Genomic DNA, 22,685 nt, shown 5'->3' on the forward strand with positions numbered 1-22,685 from the left:
CGGTACTGCATTACTATAAAAGAAAAAAAAAAACAACCGGCGTCAACAGTTGCCATACTGTGCTCACTATAATCATAGTCATCATCATCATTATCACTCTGATGACTACAGTTCAGAGTTGAGCCATTGAAGAAGACGGTTCCGCTCCTTAAATGCGTTACACATGGGTACCCGTTTTTATACAGCACATGTTGGCGTGTAGTATGCTCGGTTCCCTGTGGCACAGTTACAATGGGCGCTCTGTTCTTGCACGAGAATGAAAAATCTAAGAAAAAGAAATTAACAGAAATGGATTCTGCGGTGAAACACGTTACAATATCACATTGGTCAGGCGTTCCTAACCGTTACAGTATTTTGGAGTCTGCAGATTAGCAAAAAATGAGAATGAGAAGGGAAAAAAAAAAAAAATCGAAGACGCAAAGACGCAAACGCGATGAAACTGTCACGTTGACTTTGACGTAAGAATCGGTATCTAATCTTAACGGATCCAGTTAGACTTGTCGAGATGCGTTCGAAGACTGGTACGTGACCCAAGGAACAATGGCTTTGGTAAATAAGATTTCAACCGCGGATTTGCGATTACGCTGAAAGGCGAGACGGTGCAGCAGTCCGAGAGCATAGAGCAGCAAAGTACAATAACTGTGACCGGAACACGAGCGGTGGCGATATTGGTGGACGGTGAGTTTTATAGGGGAAAAAACGAGTGGCGAAACGGGGTCAAGAGATCGTGTAACTATACTACCGCTTCGTAAGAAGACTCTCCGTAAGCGGTTCTCTTTTATACGGTACATGCGTGTTTGCTTCCCAATTACGACTAACTGCACTTATACTGTAATAAATGCCAGCAAATGCCAGCAGAACGGTATGGTTTGCATAGAATATTTATAAAAGCACGTGTACGCGAGTGCATTTGTCAAACAAACATCGTGCCTAGTTCTTTTCTGAAATATTTACCGTTCACCTTGTCTTACTTATCCTACTTACTACCCTGGTCTGTTTTATTTCCGTCATCCGTTGCTCTAGCTCTCGTTATACGACGACCGGTGAATGACCTAGGTTGAGAGATTCAGGCTACAGGGTATCGGGATACCACGATATCGAAATTCGTGCGCGAAAAATATCGAAAAGTTCCATTGATCTCAAGGTTTTTAATCGTCGGATGCAAGAGTACGTATTTGCGCAAAGGTAAAACGTGAGACAATCATCGTTTGCAAACGAGTACGGCTATTGATTCATAGGTTCGACTGACATTTACCCCTGCCGGGATCCGCTCGAGATATTTATTAGACACATAGCGGCAGAAGCACATCTGATCATTATTCACGAACCAAGATAAGCGAATCGAATGAAGCTGCAAGTGTCCGTGTAGTTGGAAGCTAGAATCAGCTACAGAAGAAAATATCCACGTCCCGTATACCTCTACATTACTGAGATTACCACAGATCAGAAATCCATCGGGTGACGCGGCGATGAATAATTTCTATCGCATAATTTTATCCTCTCGGCTATTACAGATCGCTGTATTAGTAATTGATCGGCATATACAACTTGCGAATTGGAAAACGCTGGTGGATATACAATCACGCGATAATAATTCATATTAACGAATGATCGAAACATCACTCTCGGTCAGAACCGGAATGATTCTCTGACGTCTTGCTTCTGCTCGTGACGAGACGAAGCGAGGTTTTGTTTACTCGATGAAATTCTCAGCGGCATTATGAGAATCAGGTAGGTAGACGTATCGGGTAAAAGCTGCCGGTGAGGTCTTTGCGTTTTATGCATCTCTGAACACGAGACACTGTCGGTAGTGATTATTGATGCTCAATTAATAAGGAAGAGCCTAAGAAAGATGAGACGAAGCTGACTCGACGTTCGGTGGTGACCCAGACCAAAAGGAAATGACTTTCTAGTTTCTTCGACACTACGAATTTGTAACGGTATGTATCTATGACGATAACGCGCTAGCTGGGAACACCTGGTGCCCTTAAGGACCACTGACTTCATCCACTCCGTGTGAGTATACTAGGTTGTTTTGTCCAGGATCACGAATATCATTGTCAGAATAGGAATTCGTTCTCTCCGAATAAACGATCTTTATATTTCAAGACCGTAAACGTCGGTTTAACTTCACAATCAGGATATTAGTTCTCTCACTGCAATTTACAGGAACTTGAGGTATCAGTACCAGAGCAGCTGGGCTCAAAATTCGTCGTCGCCTAATACGGAACAAATACAATCGGTTTCAAATTCAATTTCTCTACTTGTTTTTCAGAAAAGTACCCACTTCTCATCAGTCATCAATCATTCGTCGTACGGAAAATCTTGATGCAATCGTACCAATAAGTGACATCCAAGAATGCTTTTCATTCGAAATGGAAAAAATATGTTTGAAGTTTCATTCGCGTCAATAATTTGAATTACAAGTAATAAAGAAAAAAAAAAAGCATTCAACTGATTGGATTCAGCACTACCATGTGGCTTCCGAAGTGTAGAACACAACTGAAAGAAAGTTGAAAACAACCGCATGCGAGAGAGTATCAGGGCCAAAATACACGCGAGGCACGGAAAGGTCGACTGCAGCATCTCTTTATCGTCGGTTAACATGAGAGTTTGCTAATTAACAAACAATGTCTAGATTTTCGCAATTTTCTCCGCATCCTACGTAACCGAGATTATCCTTCGCACATTTGCATCGTGAAGAAGACTTTACATATTACATAAACTTCCCACGTAACTCGGCATCACGCAGTGCTTAATTTTATTGTGACACCGAGATTGAGCTGAAAATACTGCAGTAAGTGAATACAGCGTAGTGAACGAACTTTGTTTAACTTCGTTCGTCGTTCGAATTTCAGGGTCTTCGTTCCTTCGTTTTAAAGACGGTATTGCCAAGGCCTCTTTTGCCCATTGTCTGCTATAAACAGCAAAGTAGAATGCTGGGTTAATGCACGATGTATCATTCACTAGAACGCTACCTACGCATTTGGCATCAAAGAATATTATCATATGGAAGAGATATTTATACGATTCAGGATTGCAGCAGACCTTCAAAATTTGTTTCCACATATTCTACAGTTTGTTTGTTCAAATTTTTAGGATAATAAAAAGTTTCTCATTGTATCTAAGATGACCTTGTTTTCATACGGAATAAAAGGTAGAGTATGATATAATTAGTCAAAGAGTTTTGTCGATACTTACTTCGATATTTTTCACCAACAATTAAAAGAACAAAATTTAATAACGGATTTAAAGCAACTATAACGCGAACTGAGTCCATTGCCACGGTCCAAGAGAAATATCCGTCTCATCGTTTAGGAAATTCTTTCGTTCCTGCTCGAAATATTTCAGCAGTATTGAGATTGTTAGACCGAAGAGTAATACTTCTGAATAAACTATGAGCGCACCTCGGTGTTTCGCCCATCATTTTCACGAGCAGTACGTCAATGATCGTTCCGTTAATGTAAATGAAACGAATTTCAATACAATTACTTCTCCATTACGCGCACGACCCACAATTTACATCGCACACACACAGGTCTGCGAGTCGATTTGGCGATATATTCAAAGTTGCCTCTTCTACTCGAGGCCTGCGACGACGTACAACGAAGAACAATTTGAATATACGATCTATCGGTGCGATCTGATAGCGGAGTCGAGCACACCGTACCATCATGCATACCCACTTATCACTAGATGATGGCGCAGAACCTGGCTCACGATTGATTCGATCGCATAGCCAAGACGATATCTGATTCAGGAAATTATTCTTCGAGATGACGCAGCAGAAAAGTGGTTAAGATACGTTTTATCTGTAAAGTTGACCGACGTATTAAGAGTGAAAATACTTCTCCGCGAAGCTATAATGCTAATTGGTTTCGTGATGTCAATTCCACAGATTGCGAGGCACCGTGCACGACGAACCTGAAACCTTACTTCTTCCGAAGCATTATGGACCGACCAAGTGTCTGCGGAGTGACATTTAAATCCGGGATCAGGACGACTGTCTAAATGGAAAACAAAGACTACCAATTTGGCCCAACACGCTCTGGTAGTCACGTGATTGTCCAACGGGTATAATATAAGTGCAATGAACCAGACTCTGATTAAACCTCACCGTGGCATTGCGAAGACAATGAGACAAAGGTAGGGTATCTTACGTAGGCAATGTAGGTAGCATTTGCATGTGTGAACGTGCATATTTAGACGTATGTCGGTACGCGAGTAAAAATAATGTGGGTCATACATGCTGTTTGGAATTTTAGTAGGTCGTCTGCTTGAAGCGTCCGGTTCAGAAATAGCGATTATAAAAATGTTTCCTGTTTTCTTTCATTTCCGGCGAGAGAATGTATTTATTCATTGAGCTGAGCGGAAGGAACTTACCGTCGGAAATGCCAAGGAGACCAGTATATCATGGAGTTTTTGTATTATACTATCCGTTCTTTTTCGAATGATTTGTTTCAATTTTACCACACGAAGAGAGTTTGATAAAAAAAAACGTGTACGATGTGGATAATTTCTATCAATTTCCGATGATCCGTAACTCGGTCGTAACTTAATTTTCAGAATGCTATGAAGTTCCGTTAGATGGGAAAAGCATTTATAACGTAACTAAATCGTCGGAGTATTTTACAATTTTGCCAAATTCCACTCGCACCGCAGAACACTATAAACGGCAATGGATAAATTATTGCTGTTACGTGAATAACTTATTTGTCGCACGTTATCGCAGTATCGACAAGACAGTCGACGTAAACCTATTCAATTTGCAGCCATGTCGAACCCGTGCTGGGTATCATGCATGCGGTTTATTGCAAACCTTGTGAAAGGAACCAGTTGATTCTTGACGACACGTTTTAATAAGAAACGCCAACAATAAATTGGCTGTAAGGCTCGTGTTGAATTATTGTGTGGGTAGAATACTGGGAAATTATCTGTAAACAGATTCCCGATGAGAAAAGAAAAACTCAACTTTGTCCCACACGCGAAATTAAGCATTGTGTTTGTCATCGTTGAAATTGAGTGTCCATTTCAAGAAGTTTATATACCTTATTTTGGGCATACAGTGTCCATATGTTATATTGAAACTGGTTGAAACCATTTTATTCCTTCTCAATTCAATGCTTCAAGATTCGAAACTTTACTTACGGCAAGATGAAGAATTTTCTCTACGTATCCATGCACCAAAAAATTCAGATGAAAACATTTGTGTATTTAAATCGTAAATGCCTCCAGCGTATATTTTCAATAAGTGTTACACCTATAATTTTACCTTCCTGGACCGTTTTGTATGCACTTTGTGTGACCGGGCACGGATCGATTAACGATTAATGAAATCAACGAACTTCACTTACACTTGCATCATACCGCGAGTCACCATCCATGCTCACGCGAATATGTACATTACCATAAACATAAGCTGAGAAATTATTTCGTTATTGACAAAAGTTACGCGACTTTAAGGAGCAGGTGAAATGAGCGGTAGCATATAACGCAAACATAATTAAGCTCGAACACATCGTTACGGTGAATGTTTGCTCGAACGTACTTTGAGAAGAATTTAAATTCTTACTTCAAGCAGTTGGGCGCCTTGTTCACAATTTTGTTGATTCGTTTAATTTTTCTAAATTTGGCAAACGATTTATAACCCACGTTATCTACCACCGTAGCTTCGTTCGCAATTGATAAGTTGTACCGACGAGTTGTGTAAACATATACGTACGTAATCTAGACACATACATATAACACGTATGCTTCGGCAGATATTCCAATAAATAAATGATCTACGATAAGACTTGAAACCGCGTGCACGCGGAATACGAATACGACACACCTTGACTCGCCTTACCTATAAATACGTGTTTTTGCGCAGGTGGAGAGTTGCTACGGCTGGTTTAACACCTTTATGGTTTAATTCGACGAGCTTGCGGACAAGGCAATCAACCTCGGCCAATATAACGAAACAATACGGCAATGGATACGTAGGTATCTACCGTGATAAAACAATCCTTGTACGAAGACGGATTTTTTCATACTTGTAAGATTTGGGAGAGAGTATATATTCGAGTAATAGAAATAAAACCGTCGCAAACTTCTGATAAGTTTATATGAATTAAGATCGTGTTTCCTTGCCAGAGGAAATATTTAAATATAAATTACAAGTCAGAAATTGAATCAGTGTAAATAAGAATTTGAACTCGATCGTGACTTTCTACTACAAGTTTCCCATAACATGAAAAGTAATTTTAGCGACGTGGGGTAGTTTTCGAAGATTCAACGCTACACGTACCATAAGAATTCTATACCCGTGTACTTATTTGTTCTGAGTAAATCGTGATAGACCTGACTGGAGTAAACGAAGTGATCCTTAATCAGTCTGAGTAGTTTGCCAAAGGTGTGACTTGAAAAAACAACCCCAGGTTCTTTGTTCTTCGTGTCTCATCTCCTCAACATCTTCGAATATCGACAAAGACACTAAGATATTTTCTCAATAAAATAGTCGTACATCTGTAGTGGAATTCTCGTCGAATTTCCACGTGGATCGAAGATAATATATAGAAGATAAATCAATGATGAAAAATCACTTGAACCGTAGTGAAAAAAAAGTAACCAAGTTCAAAGTTCACAGTTCAAGCTATTAGAAAGCGTCGGCTAAAACGCAATCATCTTCTTCGTATCAAAGGTAGCGTCGAACGAGCGACGCCCAAGTTCGTCGCTTTAGGCTACGGTAGCGTGCTTCCCCGCACCCCGTGCAACAAATAACGTTACATCGAGGTCACCGTCCGTCGCGTATTCTCCTCATCTCGTCGCCCTCGTACCTGAGACGATGAGGAGGAACGTGCGTGAGCTTGTGCACCGTGTGACTCCTCTCCTCGAGTCCCTCACAAATTCCCATTAGGATTGTCCCTGCTGCACTGTAGGCCCCTCTCGGATTCTCCCTAAGGGCCCCTTATTGTTAGACTCGGTGTACCTGAGCAGATCAGCCTCGAGTCGCACTTTGCGTAGTACGTCGTGTGTTGTCGCGAATAAAAAATTGCGAGGAACCTTCGTCGCGTCGATCCAGAGCTGATTACGTGGATCAAAGTCTGTGGAGAATACACGTTATGGATGTCGTCGCTTCGTTTCATTTACCAACGGTTCCGATGCTTCGTGAGGTACTGATCGAAGCGCACAAATCTTCGGCCACGATTTTCGACTCGCGATTAGATCGAGTCTTGTCTATTCCGTACCGCGGGTCATTCGTATAGTCGCAAGCGTTGCGTGACAATAGCCGTAGGATGGTGTCTCACGGATTTTAGGACGTTTGTAAAGAAAATTCTTGGCTTCGAATCCATCTCCAGATTAAGACATTGTTGCGTAAATTAAGCGCAACCTTGAGGTAAGATGCGCGTGCCTTATCGACAATTAAACGATTGTGGTATCAAGTTACTGCAGTTATGTCCAATGCGTTGTATCGAATGTTAATTTCTAACAATAAGCTGAAGAGCCGTTCAAAGTCCTGAAAGAGAACGAAATAAAGCCGTAGAATGTGCGGCATTTTTTCCCATCGGCAGAGTCAATATTTAAAGGTTCTCGAAACGTGAACCGCATGTGACCAGGTATACATACGACTTGAAACGCGATGAAAAGACGCGTGCGCAACCTTCGCTGAAGAGCCATCGTTATCATTAGTAAATGCAAGGGAAGCCTTGTTTACGTATAGTTTTAAAAATGTCCTGTATAAAATACAAGACGTGTTTCAATTTTCTTCCGCACGTGTATAATATGTATATACTGAAAAAGATAAGCCAACTCTGCCGTATAGAACAAGGTAAAAAAAAAAAAAAAATAACAAGAACTAGATGTGAAACTGTGCCGGGTCATTTGTGGATCGTTTATATGGAGAACATTTGTAGTCTTGAATGTTTTTGAGGTGTCGATTAGTGATTGGAAGAAGGTTGCGTCCCCGTGTAAAATGGACCCGGTTTTCTGTAGGATGAGAATATTAGCGGTGCCCATGGTGTTCAGTTGCAGACGGAGTCAAACCAGTTTCTTTTTTGCACAAACTGGATTTCTTTCCATGCAGCAGGCGACTGGATCGGATCGCCGAGAAGCAGACCGCCACAGCTCACAGCATACGGGGAGTAAAGAGGGCGAGGGAGAAGCGAGTCGAATGAAAGAGAAGAAAAGATGCGAAAAGAGAAGTAACGTAACCTAAGGATTGCACAAGAACCATTTCATATCACTCCGGACTGAAACAAGCCTGTCATTTTTCCTTATCTTCATGCGATGTCTTTACCAGCTGACCTCTTTTCTCGTATTTCCCTGATCGTCGATAGCTGTAATAACAGCGTTTCCTTTGACGATGGAGGCGACGCGTATGCAGAAGCTTAGAATGACATAAGTCAGTCGATTATACACATACCTTCCACAAAAAAAGTTCAGTAACATGTAGCTCGTTACAGATTTTATGATTTCCAGCCCAAACTGATTCGGGGCGTTGCTTTTTCCCCTCTATCTTGTCGTTACGAAATCGGAGCTACGTGTTTCGTTTAGGTTTTAACCAAAATATGCAAAGGATTTACAGTTCGCCAACAATTAAGTATTAAGGTATTAAGGCTTGAGGTTTTCATAAGGCTTAAAGCATGTGATCCAGCAGGAAATATCGTATTCTCTCTTCTCTGCTGGAACCAGATTCGAGAGTACGAAAAGGACTCGTGGTTTTTTTTTCCTCGAGCCCAGCCAAATCGGATTTATAAATGCCTGCGGAACTGGAAGAACCAGAAAGTCTGCACGACCTGGCTAGAAACGCGACCCTCCTACTTTTGGTCGACATCGCATTGTATGTAAAGTGATAGACATTACGATGAATGGTACATGTAATGAGGTGTAAGAACTGTTTAGCTTCTCTCTCACTGCCAAACCTTTCGGCAAGCAATGCTCTCGAACTGATTGTTGCTTGTACGCTACGTGAAAAAATTTAGCTACGTCAGACCGATCACACAATAATAATACGATATGCTTGAGCTTTATCAGCCTAGTATTCATTTTTTTCTGTGCAATATTATAATTAGAAATTAGATCAAAGAGATAGAGGTATGAAAATGAAACACGCGGATATTAAAAGAATCCCTCAATAAACTGCAGCTGTCCTTGAAAGTATCCCTGCTCGAAATGTATACGTATAACCCCTGAGGCCGTGATCTCGTTGCTTTAGCTTTCTCGGCCGTACGTCACTTCGAAATTAGGTTAGCACCGCATTTTCTTGCCAAGATTCAACGAAGGTTGGATCAAATTGGACGTGGACTGAAATGAGTTCGTCTGGTCAGGTTGCATTCTTTAAAAACTCTGCTGCGCTTACCAAGATTATGTATTATGTACTTGTAAGAGTTGCAAGTTAAGCTGGCGAATTGACATTTTCCACGGTTGTTAACCAACGGAACTTGCGACCATTCGTGAAATACATTTCAAAACACATTTTATCACGTGCAATCACGCGATTGCGCAATCTTGCGATGATTAATAAAAAAAAAAAAAACAAATACAGATATTACGGTACTTGCAAAAAGAGAAGTTAAAAAACGGTTCATCTCTTTTTTCAAACACTGCAGCCAAAGACAAACATTTTTCGAATGCCCATAACGGCTGTGAATACAAACTTGTCGATAAAATGTTTTCATGTTTTTTGTGGCACATATTCTCCGAAGAAAACTACAACTCACGGGTTCCGTGTTACTTGATGAGCCTTCGTTTCTCAAGCATCGATGTCCGTACGGGTCTGGCGAACGTGTCCAGAATTAATAGACATCCCGGTAACGCGAAACGCTTGGATAGTCGAGACGTTAGAACCAAGAGGTCGAATGGTGTGTAGAGAAATAAAATTTTTATCTGCCTACAGGGAATATGAAATTTTACCAAGAGATGCACTTCATGCTGCGAAGCGTAGAACCGCAAACCGTTCGGTTAATAGGATATTACCAATAGTCATTTCATTTTATAATTGAAAAACATTCATGATTCACTAGAAAGAAAATAACCCTTCTTCAGTAAACGGTACAAGCGTTTCGTTCAATTTTTAGTCCTAACATCGACGTCGTCTTATTACGCTGAAAATCATTGGTTCAAAGAAAAAAAAAATCAGACATCACTCGAAAAGCGTCGTTATTCAGACGTCAAAAAGAAACGATTGGTAAGTTTGCGATGTTTCGTTCTTGAAAGTATAATTGAACCCACCGTTTTGTCATTTTCAATTCCGATGCCGAATTCAGAATTTAGAATTTTACTTTTATTTTACGGAATTTGTTCGTTTGTACATCCTGTAAATTGGATCAGTAGCTCTGTAATTTTCTTCTTCATACCCCAGATTGAAAAACAAAGATCCGTAAAACTTCTAAATTCTCGTTTCACCCGTCGTATCGAATCTCATAACTTGGGTATCAAAATCGAAATCAGCAGTCCCCGTTTTTTCGCGTAGAAACATCCCGATCTCGAGCCTTTTTTCGTGATTCGGTTTTGGATACGGAACATCCGACCAGAAACAATGGATTACATACGTCCGACAACGAGCAGAGAATTACCCAAAGTACCCCCAGTATCCACTGCAGCGAAGCAAACCGTACAGGGTGTACTATTTGTGCGTTGTAAACGTAATACGCGATGACGGTACAGAGTTTCTCTCCTGACTGGGGTCAAGTACTGCGCAACGCCCCGATGCAGCTGTCGCCAAACAAGCTGTCAATGGGTTGAACACTCATCGTCAGCTTCCCCGGGGTTCGAACAAGTTTGCTCACGGTCGATATCGCATTTACATACAGTATATATCTTACTTACACTTTCGCGCAACTTTACACAGCGGAGCTTCAAGCACGTGGGTACGTCGGCACACGATTTGCGCCAATTTTACGGGGTGTTCTTAATCACCAACGACCACCGTAAAAGGAAGTCGCGTGGGCGTGATTACGCCGCGACCGAGTCGCCCACGTATCTGAGGTCGTCTACAAGGTAGTCGCGGCCTGCAAACACCAGGCATGAATATAGAGACCCAGCCTTCAAGAAGAGCTTTCAAACGCGCCAGATATTATACGCTGCACCCGTGGTTGCGGTAAGGGTTATCATACCCACGGTGCGTCATCGAGTCCGTGCAGTCAGGTGTGAAATTCCCTCGGTACGCTGGTCGCATTTTGCATCTTCTTATTTCGGGATTATGATTCGTTCCGAGTTAGGTACTCGGCTGAATCGTGTGCCCGAGGTAGAGGTACCCGTAAAGCGCACGCATGTTCGTGAACAATTTTATTCGTAAATTGTACATTATGGCGAAAGGAAGAAGCGTATGGTAACTTCTGCGCAAGGAACATTTTAATTACGCGTACTGGCTGATTACAAACGCAGTTTACACACTGCGAATTGGTAGGATGTATTTTTTGAACCGTATAGTTAAAGATGATTTGGACATTGAGATAATTGTATTTATAGAGTTACGATTGAATTCCGTGATCTGTATTTAAGCACGTGAACAGTGGCGGAATGTGGCACAACGTAATTAACTTTACGTCGAGGTTATCTCAATTGCTCGAAGCATCCTTGCCTTATACGATGATTTCAAATACCGGGAAAACAGCCTCTAATCGTAGCCAATTGTGGTCACAGGAACCTGCCAATTGTTGGTAACCACCGTTAATGTTGCAGTTACGCAAATTCAAACAGCTCTGCTAATCGTCGGAAAATAATAAATGTGACAACGGCAGGTCGGCTTCGCAAATAGTTGCAGTCATTGGCACATCTAGGTTAAACGTTTGAACTTTGAACCGTTTTCCATGCATTATTTCAACAAGTTACGTAAAGTGAGAAGTGCTTTAGCGTGAGAGCACAAGTTTACCAGTTTCCTTTCCGGACGTTGCTTACCAAAACAAAAAGTGTCGATACAATTCATACGCCATGCAGAGTAAAGGAGGTAACTTTGACGCGAGTTTCAGTAATGGTCCGCTGTAGTAGCAAAATGAAGATAGATTCGCAAGAAGTGCGGTATGTCATGTAGGTATCGTTAGATGGACCACCCAAAGAGTGTGCATTGGCGTTTGTATCCGCTCCATTGGGATACCCACGGTATTCGGATACAGACTTTCACTTGCACGTAAATGCGTTAGTAAGCAATGGTTACGGTTGCGTACTTGACATTTTTGTACGGTTCAGCGAGTTTAGTGAACTTGGTGCGACTGACGATAAGTCGCAATCGAATGAAGGACCGACGATGCCTGGCCTTGCTCGCTTACACAATTAAACGGTTGCCCCGTGAATGGAATCTTCGTTACACTCTTGTGCCACTCTTTGATTGTTCACCGAGCAATTACAACCGCAGGAGTGAAGCGGATGCAGCGAGCAACGCGGCTGAAGTGTGTCGATATTCCAATGGGCGAGAAGAGGAGAAAAAAGTTTCTCCATGTCGCAGGGATTTTAACGAATCGGGTGTTGTCACTGCCACATGGCTGCCCTCGGACTTCTAATGAATTATTTACGCAAGGCAAAAGCTAACTGCGCGACTGTAATTAAGAGAGGATCTTGATCCGCCGTTATTTGGCGGGACACGTGTCGACTCCAAGCGTTAGGAGATGATGAGAAAATACGTCGTTTCTTGACGAGAGAAGATCTCTCTTCGTCAATTCGTGACTCGCGTATATACATGTATGTTTTTACGTATATGGTCAGCGACCCTAGGCTGCCCCCTTTCTTTTCTGCTGTGCATATTGCGACCTTGAACGAGAGGTTTCGTAGCAAAATGAAGAAGAGAACCTTCGGCATATATTCATCTTGTACAGCAGCCACAGCAGCAACCGAAGATCGGAGGAATGACAGTTATTCAAGAATGAAACCATCGGAGGACGATTTCTACCGTTTACGAATCTATTGAGCGAAATGACAACGAACGATCATCAATCATTCCCGAGTACGAAACATCAAAGTAAACGTTCCATGTCTTGAACACTGACGCGCTGTCCGCTGCACGGTAGTTTCCCAAATTGTCACGGATAGATTAGAACTATTCATCATTTGCTAAACAGGTTGCGAAAAAGCCAATAAGACTAACCATTGGTTCGTTCACCTCGCACATTATTCGCACGCTTCGCCATCTGCAGTGATGCAACAGATGTCACTATATATACGGAGCATTCCGTGACATCTCGATCAAGATTCCACGTCGATGTCTCATCGTCAGATTGGCTTTATAATATTTTTTTTTATAAAAGTACATGACAAAAAACGCCATCTCAATTTTGATACCGAAATTTACGACCCGGCATATCTGAAACATGATTTAAAAACCTGAAACAAAAACCCTTACTTTCTAAAATTTGAAAACATTCTCAATAATCTTACGAAATACAACAAAATTTTTGACATCTGTTAGAAGATGGATATTTCATGATTTCAAAAGATAAATAGGAAAAATGAAAAAAAAAAAAATAATGATTAAGAACGAACATTTTTGTATACATTTCGATGCCAAAAATGCATTCGAATAATAACGATTGTTTATTTTTCTTATTTATCTTCTGAAGATATGAAATCTTCATCTTTTAATAGCTGTCAAAAATTTTGCTACATTCCATAAGATTTTTCTCAATATTTTCAGATGTTAGAGAGTGGGGGTTTTTCTTTCGAGTTTTTATATCATACTTCAGATTCGTTGGGTCGAAAAATTCTGAAAAAAGTCGCAATTATGTTTTTCGTTCTGTAGAACCTTGCTCGAGATGCAGTGGAATGCCCCATATACCTGAGCATTTCTATTCATGAAAATATGTGTTATGTATGACGTATAACCGGATTTTTTGACCGTCATTGATCAGATAATGTTCACCGTCGATTCCACGTACTCGCATCTTGCGCAACGAACGTTAGGTGTATAGTGATTGTAACAAAATGAAACAATGCGGATTTCAAAACTACCACCGGCAGCAAGATCATCCATCATTCAACCATCAGTATTACTGGGTCAGTTGGGAATTCGGATTGCTTTTCTAATGATCAAGTGACTGACGACTTTCTAACGACTTCTATCCGTGCGACTACAGCGTACAGGGTGGACCAGAAGACACGTACAACACTTTGAATAACAATCGAGGGGTGGTATTTTTTCCTGTTTCATATAGCAACAAACAAAAACGCAGAAGAACAGCTGCAGTTACCACTGGAAATAGCGAACTGCAAGAATTAATGCGGGGTTTCTGCATTGTGGAAAGGAGTTGAAGTCGTGAGAGTCTATTGTTAAAGAGAGACTCACAACCTCATTCTCGACTTTGTTGAAGAGTAAAATTTTAAATGACGTAAGATAAACTTCAGTGATATCATTCAATTTACTCGAGAGCTCAACGTCTCATGATACGCGATGCTGTAACCGAGGTAAATACGCAGAATGCGTTCACCGCATGATTCTCTTTCCGATAGTAAGTCGTTTTGTCGGCTCACCAAGTAGGTAGGTACGTACATACGTACATAATGCCAAGTTGAACGCGTTAGGTACAGTTATCACCTCCGGAGCTTCAGACAATTCACATTGACTGATGGCTGTAATTTACGTTACGCAACATCCATGATATTATTCATTACTCTGTTTGTTTTTTTTTTTTAATTTGCAAACTTATACGTCGTACGCGTCGCTGAGAATTTTTACAGCATATTGATGAGAAAGTGTTGGAGAAAAGGCCGGTACGTTGACACTAGTCACCAGGGCTAACTATTTGTTATACACGCTTATTCTTCACCCTCTTCCTCTGTTATCTCATTTTTTCAGTACCGTATTCCATTCTTTGGCACACGTGCCCAACGACTAATATAATATTCTGCATATCTCGAAGTATTATATTCGGAACACAATAAATAATATTCTATAAAAGTTCGATATGAAAAAAAAGGAACACGTAAATCAGTAATCCATTCTACAACAGAAACAAAGTTCAATCCTCTACACGATATTAATTTCATAGAAAATGCGCGAGAGATCTAAAATTTCTCAAATATATCGCGTGTTTAATATCAGAGACTTAATTGCGAGTCATTGAAATACCGCGAAAAAGGTGCAGCCACAGCTTATTGGAAGGATTGTGAAGAAATTATCGTGTAAGCAATTATGTAAATTGCTTGCCTAGATTACATTTGCGTGAATTTACGCGACTGAAATTCTTTATAACAAACACACGGTGCGTATAATTATACATGTATAACATACGTTTGTCGCCGAGGCATTTGCAACAAACGTTTCTCTACGAGATGAAATTGAGGCAGAAATGCTCGATGACATCAGACGAGGCGCCTAGGTTATCGTCAATGTGAGTTCCCGACCACGACTACGACCACGACCACGACCAAGACCACACGATCGGTCGGATCATGAGGTCAATACTCCTCTAATCAAGTTCAGTGACGGGTATAAGCAAACGTTTACAAAATAAAACAATAAATAAATAAAAATAATTGAAAACAACACCGACAATGAAATTTCCCTCGATAATTTCTCATGGCGCTAACGATAGCAACTCATTGTCAACTAATTATCTAATCGTAAGTGAAGTTGCCGATCGGTAGTTTCGTTAACAGGCAAAAGTTCATTAGTATTATCGTTTTACATTCCTATGTGCTACATGCATGTCCCTGTCAGCTGAAGCGAATAACATTCACTGATGTATTACATTTTCGCTCAATTATTTATGAAGTGAGAAATACATTAGAGTTGTTTTATTTCTATTGTTAGTTGTGCTCGGTGTTTACTCATTCTCTTTTTTATTCGCTCGAGAAAGACGTCAGTTGCTTTATTATAATCGTCCTCTTCGTTGTTACAGATAAGACAGAATTAATTCCAACAAATGTATATTAATATCGATCGACGGTCATAAATCTCTGTTATATACATACACCAGCATGATGATGTTGTCTGGCTCCCTGTCTCGTCGAACTTTATGAAAGGTTCAATTCGTTCTCTCGCCAATTCGTCCCGCAGAATCTTTTATAAAACGATTCGCAAACAGAATTGTAGAAATCGTGTATTTCGTCAGATAATTAGTATTCCGTTTGTTGATTTCTCTTTCAATTTCCAATACTTGTAACGTAATGTTTTAACAATCCGTAAAGTATCTGTGTAATTGCTGCAATGATTTTTTCGGATCTTGAAACAATTAAAACTTTAATTTAATCGGTGACTCGGTGCTGTAAGATCTGCCACGTGACCGAAAACACGGCTCTGTTTACGGGGGTTCAGTGCTTGTTGAATTATTGCTGCAGTCTCTCAATTACGCATCCGCTGCTGATGAATGAAACTTCGTGCCATTCCATTAATCGAACATTATAATTACTGCAGACACGAAGCTTATGCACAACGACTGAGTAGTAAAGATAGAGAAATTCGTAAGTCCAATAGATCTAGACCAATCACTAATTATCGGTAATCTGCAGTAATCAGTCTTCAACTGTTCAAAGCTTTCAAGCTCTTATATGACCCACGGATCGAAATCGATTTACATTTCAATGAGGGAGTCTCCGTATGGTGAATAAAAAAAAAAGAATTTGTCACGTACGTCGAAAGATTAAACATATCTCGAAATCGATCCAAGGGTACTGAAACGAATCAAATCGTATAGAAGGAACTTACCTATCTTTGCTTCTTGAACGTGTAACGTTATTGTTCTTGTTGTTGTTATTGTTGTTGTTATTGTTGTGGCCGATAACGTTTTTGTTAAGAGGTTTTCTGGGGGCAAAAAGTGGAAAGAGTGGCTCTTTTCGAGTACCAGACGGTAGTCCTGCTGCCGCAGTTCTTGGCGGAGGTCTCGTGCTCGGTTTTAATCTGTAAACAAGGGAAAACATGTTGAATGAAGATCATCCCTCACGAAAGAAACCCTCAACTTGGGTGTTAATTCGTACACCAAACTCATCGATAATCCTAAATTCCCATAAAAAAAAAGTTAAGGGTACGAATTGACACCCAAGTTGAGGTTTGTTTCGGTGATTGTTACATAGCAAAGATGAAAAACGAAACGAATACGTTGTTGATAGCCAAATGTTTAGATGTCTGTCTGATAGTCAACGGTGAACAATATGAGTGAATATTTGGCAAATTCTTGAACCTATCGTTTGTAAATTAATGCGACATTGAGGCCTGCGTTTGGCGCTACCTCGGTATATTTCTGATTTACGCGAAGATTCATGTCAGCATTACTAAAAGTTACCGTTTAGTTTACAATTTTTATCACCGATATTAGAGTCGTTGACCTCGATTGTAATGCGATCCCTCTATTTGCGACTACGGAAAACCGAATGACGAATTGATTCGGTTATATTGACGTCTACCTTATCTTTGGTATACATAAGTATTTCCGTATATACAATTTTACGTGCGACAGTCTGACGACGAGTGGAAAGAAACCTGAAATGATGATTTTTTGTAGATGCTTTGTTCTTCACAGATGAAGCGACAATAAGAAGCATTTTATTTTTCTTGCATCATTTGCATGTTTTTTTACAATCGCGTATACGTGTAAAGTACCAGGATAACATTGTGCCCGGTTGCGTGTGTTGCACTTTGATCCTGCAACGGACCCAATTATTGTTTGTCACGTCTCTATGTTATACACCATGCTGGGAGATTCAATAAAGACGTATTACCATTATTATTGCTGTTAATACGTACATACATGTCATAACTGTCGCCCGACTGATTGTAGAGAGCATGAGGTAATCCATTCTACTAACGCGATGAAGAGAAATTGAACTGTAATTCAATTTTCATTTGCAAATCATAGACTTGTCAATTTACAGCAAGAGTTGAATTCGTGCAGGAATTTGTTTTGGACAATCGTGGATGTTCGCTTGTTTGTGTTCTGAATTCAAGAACCTTATAATACAACGGTATAACAATTTTGATCACATGAATCGAACAAACCCAGACAGGACATGGCAGGATAGAGAGCAGAAAAAGTACGAAAAGATTTCATTGATTTTTGGCTTTACTTGCAGTCGCTTTCTCTGGAAAAATTACATCGATATAACGTACGGAAGAAAAACAGATTCTAGCGTTTTTGAAGTTCGGTCAAGATTTCGGTAATAATGAACGAAAATGAAAAATAATCTCACTACGCGTTGTAAAAAGCAATTAAATAACAATTCCGACAAAGAAGCATAAGTTGAAGAGAAAAAAAAAACATTGAAAAGGTTTAATCTCTTGCTTGACTAGAATACAACTACAATATGAAGTGATGAATTTTTCTGAAAAATCAGTATTTTTATTTTCTGAAAAATTCTGTAGTTATTCGAAATGCAACGTCAAAAAAACAAATGTCTAAGAACTTGAAAAAAAATATCGTATGAGGGGACACCCGGGTTTGAACCGGGGACCTCTCGATCTGCAGTCGAATGCTCTACCACTGAGCTATATCCCCAAGTGATAGATGATGTACATATTATGAGTGAGATACTATTCATGCAACGAAATTAAGAATGAAAGAATCACACAAATATTAGAAATGGTTGTATTGGAGGATAAAGAATAACAATAGATATTTTGAATATTTTTTTAGGTAATTTCGTATTCTTTATAACATCGTACGTGGAAGCTTAAGGCGACGAGCTGCTCGTGAGCGCTGCGCTCTGGTGGCAGCGGTTAGTACCGACACGATTTAACCTCGCTGCCTGGAAAATTGTCTGGCAGTCAGCAAGGTAAATGTTTAGCACAACCGCCGTCGGTACAGCAGACTTCAACGTTGACGGTGTCCAAGTTCCGTCGATTACAGAGGCACTTGGTTCGTTGAAATTGGTTCGGAACGTATTCGTGCCGGCAAATGATCACACTGAATTTTACATTGTCTTTAATTAGAAGCGGTAAATAATCCGCCACTGAATTGCCACGTGGGTGGAATATACCTGTTCTTGAAAAGGTATAACAAGAACATTAGGAAATAAAGGTGACTGCAGTTAATCCGGTTAATTTAACTATTTTAACACATCTAAAATTGAAGCTCGATTTGAAAAAAAAAAGATATTAATTTTCCGTAAATCAGCGATAAGACGAATTATGACGCCGTTCCCACATTTTCTAAACAGTCGTAATCGGTTCATTACGTATATCCTCTAAAGATTTTATACAGGATTTGGTTACTCTATCCTGATTGAAGTGCTAAAGAAACAAACTTTCATCGGTTATTTGTAGATTATTGATTTACGGTGTGAGTGAGATGCGATTTATCAAAATTGCCAGACAACGATCGTGCTATTATCATCAAAATAGTAAGAATAAAAGTAATGATAGCTAAACAATAAAAAAACAAATTAACGTAATGGTAATACAATTTTGAAATCTTTCGTAAGCTGTTAACAACCAACTATTTTTCAGCACAGATTTGTTATCCGAAAACTTATCTATAACGTCACGAAAATATGATTTTAACTATGAAATTTAGATTCAAGTTCAATCGCGTACTTTGAACTGTTGTGTCACAATTTTTTTGTTTCGAGACTTTTTGACGAGATTGATAATCTAAAATCGAATTGCTGCATAGCTTACTTAGAATATTTACGCATCGATTTTTTTAATCATCCTGACAAAGAAGTTTCCTACAAGTTATATTATAAGTAATATACAATAAACGTGAAATCCCTGATGTAGTGAGAAAAGGAGAAAACTTTTCGTAAATGAATGGCAACGTGAAACGGGCCGATCGTGAGTTGAGTTCGACCGGCGAGGTAAGAAACGTGTAATAAAAAGAACTCAAAACGACGCCTCGGAATAGCGAGAGAGAACATAATTGTACGTTGTTGCCTCTTTTTTTTCCACCGCTATTCCAGGCAACGTTTCCTGCTCCAAACGAGATCCAACGATCTCTCAACAGTTTTAAAAGTGAGCCGTCAATCTTGGGGAGAAATTATCCCTTCAGTTCACAAAAAACCTTCAATTACCATTTCAACCACGGTAGCAATTTATTGCCAGACTTTACAAGCCATAATAAAATAGGGTACCAAATATAAAGAATCGGAGATTTTTCATTTGTTATGCGTTGTTTTTTCTTCAATTGTGCCAGAAATACCAATTTCCGTTGTTTTTTTTTTTTTTTGCTTTTCGTTCATTTATTCGACTCACAAGAATGTTGCAAATAATCAAAGAAGTCAATTCGCTTCCGTGATTTGCCCGTCCGTTTTTATCACCCTGACTCACGGCCAGCAGAACCGTGAGTCTTGCTACTGTTCAGCCTTGTTATCTAACGAGTTTCCAACCACGCCATAAGCGTATCGTAATCGCTCGTTTAGTGCAACATCTGCAGCGCAGCAGCAGCAGCAGCAGCAGCACGAGGAGTACTTATGTTTATTGCAATCAGCAACGTCAGCTCAGACAAAGCAGCTCAACTGCAAGAGTCTCGACGGCTTATTGGAGCTTTCGCAAAGAAAACAGCAAAACTTGAGCATCGGATTACAGCGCGAAAGAAAGCTATAAATAATTACAACCCGATGCACGTACACTCGTAAGCGGGGATATTTCTAACGGTGCGAATCAACAAAACGTCCGCCGGCCACAACAATCACTCGTATTGACACCTCGGCCTTCTTGTGGTGCGTGTGGCTGGCCTCGACAGCCTGAACTGCACGTTGCTACGCGTTATCTAATACCCGCTTTTACCACGTACAGTTTGCTATACCTGTCCCAGCTTCTGGTCCTAGGTGTACACTTGGCCGCAGTGATTGTGAAACGGCTGATTTTTCGACGAGTCGGTTACGTTGGTAATGCAGAATCGCTCCGCAGCGCCACCGACGGCCGGCCGCAAAGCAGGCACACAATCTTTTTAAGCGTGACATTGAATTTTGAATTTTTGGACTTTGCTTACAAGGGTTGAGTCTGTTTCTCGGCCGGCTGCCGCTGGCGCTTCGGACTGCATTGCCAACGTAACAGACTCAACGAAAAATTAGCCATCTCAGAATCACTGCGGCCAAATGTACACGCATAGGTATGTACGTATATTTTATACCATATGCGAATAAGCGGCTTGACACTGTAGAGCCTAGAGCATGACCGCCGGCTGGCCAATTGAGCATTGAACGTTTTCCGTATACAGGATTCGCACAGAAGTATGTACGAGTCGACACAACACTGTAAAATATAAGGTGCTTTTGGTCGGGGTAAAATAATTTCATCGTGAAAAATTGCAAAATATGTCAAGTGTCGCGTTTTTTTTATATAACATAATGCGCTTTAGAATCGCGTAATTGATCAAGTTTGCGTTCAATTGAACATTTTTTACCCATATAGGTAAAAAATGGGTAAAAAAAAAAAAAAAATCCGGACCAATTCTTGAAAGGTTGATTATTCTAACGAGAATAATAAAAGGTGTAGTGTATCGGTACCGTAAATATACGATTTTTCATGGTAGAATTGGAAAAAAAATTTTTTCATCGGATTGTGTATAAGATTCGAAGTTGATATATAAATTATTGTACATTTTTTATAATAGATTAAGTTAGTGAAAAACGAGCCGTACAAAAATGAACCAGGTTTCTGGAATAAGGGTAGCGAAGAAACTTTTCAGGGTTGAAGGTTAATATTAATTTCTTTTATCTCACCAGCTACTTTTTCAAAACCAGTTTTTCAACAGCATGTATCTCGGCAAGGAACAAAGATTTTCCGCATCTTTGAAATGCGAAACGAGAGGTTTATTCTTCTAATTCGAATGGAAAAAAGTAATTGAAAATCGGTTAACGCGATCAGATTTTATTCACCTTTTAAATTGGCCCAATTTTTCTTGGCCCACCCTGTATATGTGGGAGGAAGCGAGGGCAATTTTTCAGACATCTATCTTTCACAAAATTCCTTTGTGTTTTCTTGGAATAAAAGACCCAAGTAGATATCTAGCGTACCTTAACGTTCCCGCCTAAGGCGAGATTTGCCCACTTGTATACGTGTATAGTGCCTCGGACAATGAACCATTCTGCAGCCGACACCGAACACTGTTTTACGAAACTTATATCTATTTGCGTGAAGGCGAAGCAAGCACATATTATACGAACAGACATCAAACAATCGCGATTAGCCCGTTATAATCGGTACAACATAGTTGGCTTCGAGCAACAAAGGTCTGACGCAAATTCGTGGTTACTGGTGCACAAGATACCTATCTAAATAGTGTATAAACATATCACGTGTATTCCCGTATACCCGTAATACGCACGTGCGTGAAACAGGACGGGGAACAACAAGAAACGATAGACCCACTTTCGTTGAAGGGGAGTCTTATTATTAGAAAGCTCATTATAACATCTGAGATCGAGCAAAAAGAAAAAGGAAAAAAAAACCATTCTTGGGAGCGTCGATTGTTCATGTGTTCAAAAGAATCGCTTTGTAGATACCAACTATAATGCGATATGTCCTCGCTAGTTTGCTTGTCCGCTGCCTACGACGTATCAAACTTTTGTGCACCAACCCATTATGCAAGAATAATGCCGTCCTGTTCCTGTAAATGTTACGGGTGAGAATGATTCCGTCTTGTACGCAAAGCATTTTGTACCGTTTGGACACACTTTTGATATTAAGAACTTTACGTTGCGTTGTAGAATACAATTGTTGGGCAATTCGCACTCGAGTTTGTGACACATGTGTGAAAAAATAATTTTGTAGAATTCCTACGAAGAACGAAAAAAATACCCGGCGAACGTACACTTTGTACAAACTTCACTTCTTCGGGTTG

At 40.1% G+C, this 22,685-nt stretch overlaps 1 protein-coding gene and 1 non-coding gene across 9 annotated transcripts in view; both read right to left on the reverse strand.

The window, feature by feature from the left end:
• The window catches only part of LOC124178436, a 134,091-nt gene that overhangs the window by 39,910 nt on the left and 71,496 nt on the right, over positions 1-22,685 (reverse strand). For all 8 annotated transcript variants that reach the window (XM_046561759.1, XM_046561758.1, XM_046561757.1 and 5 more), the window contains one exon: positions 16,616-16,807. In XM_046561759.1, the coding sequence (XP_046417715.1) occupies positions 16,616-16,807 (192 nt within the window). The remainder of the gene's footprint in view (positions 1-16,615; positions 16,808-22,685) is intronic.
• Positions 18,327-18,398, reverse strand: Trnac-gca. The gene has a single exon. It is a non-coding gene; the product is annotated as a tRNA-Cys (tRNA).

Source organism: Neodiprion fabricii, chromosome 3 (genome assembly GCF_021155785.1).
Source record: "Neodiprion fabricii isolate iyNeoFabr1 chromosome 3, iyNeoFabr1.1, whole genome shotgun sequence".
NCBI classification, from domain to species: Eukaryota; Metazoa; Arthropoda; class Insecta; order Hymenoptera; family Diprionidae; genus Neodiprion; species Neodiprion fabricii.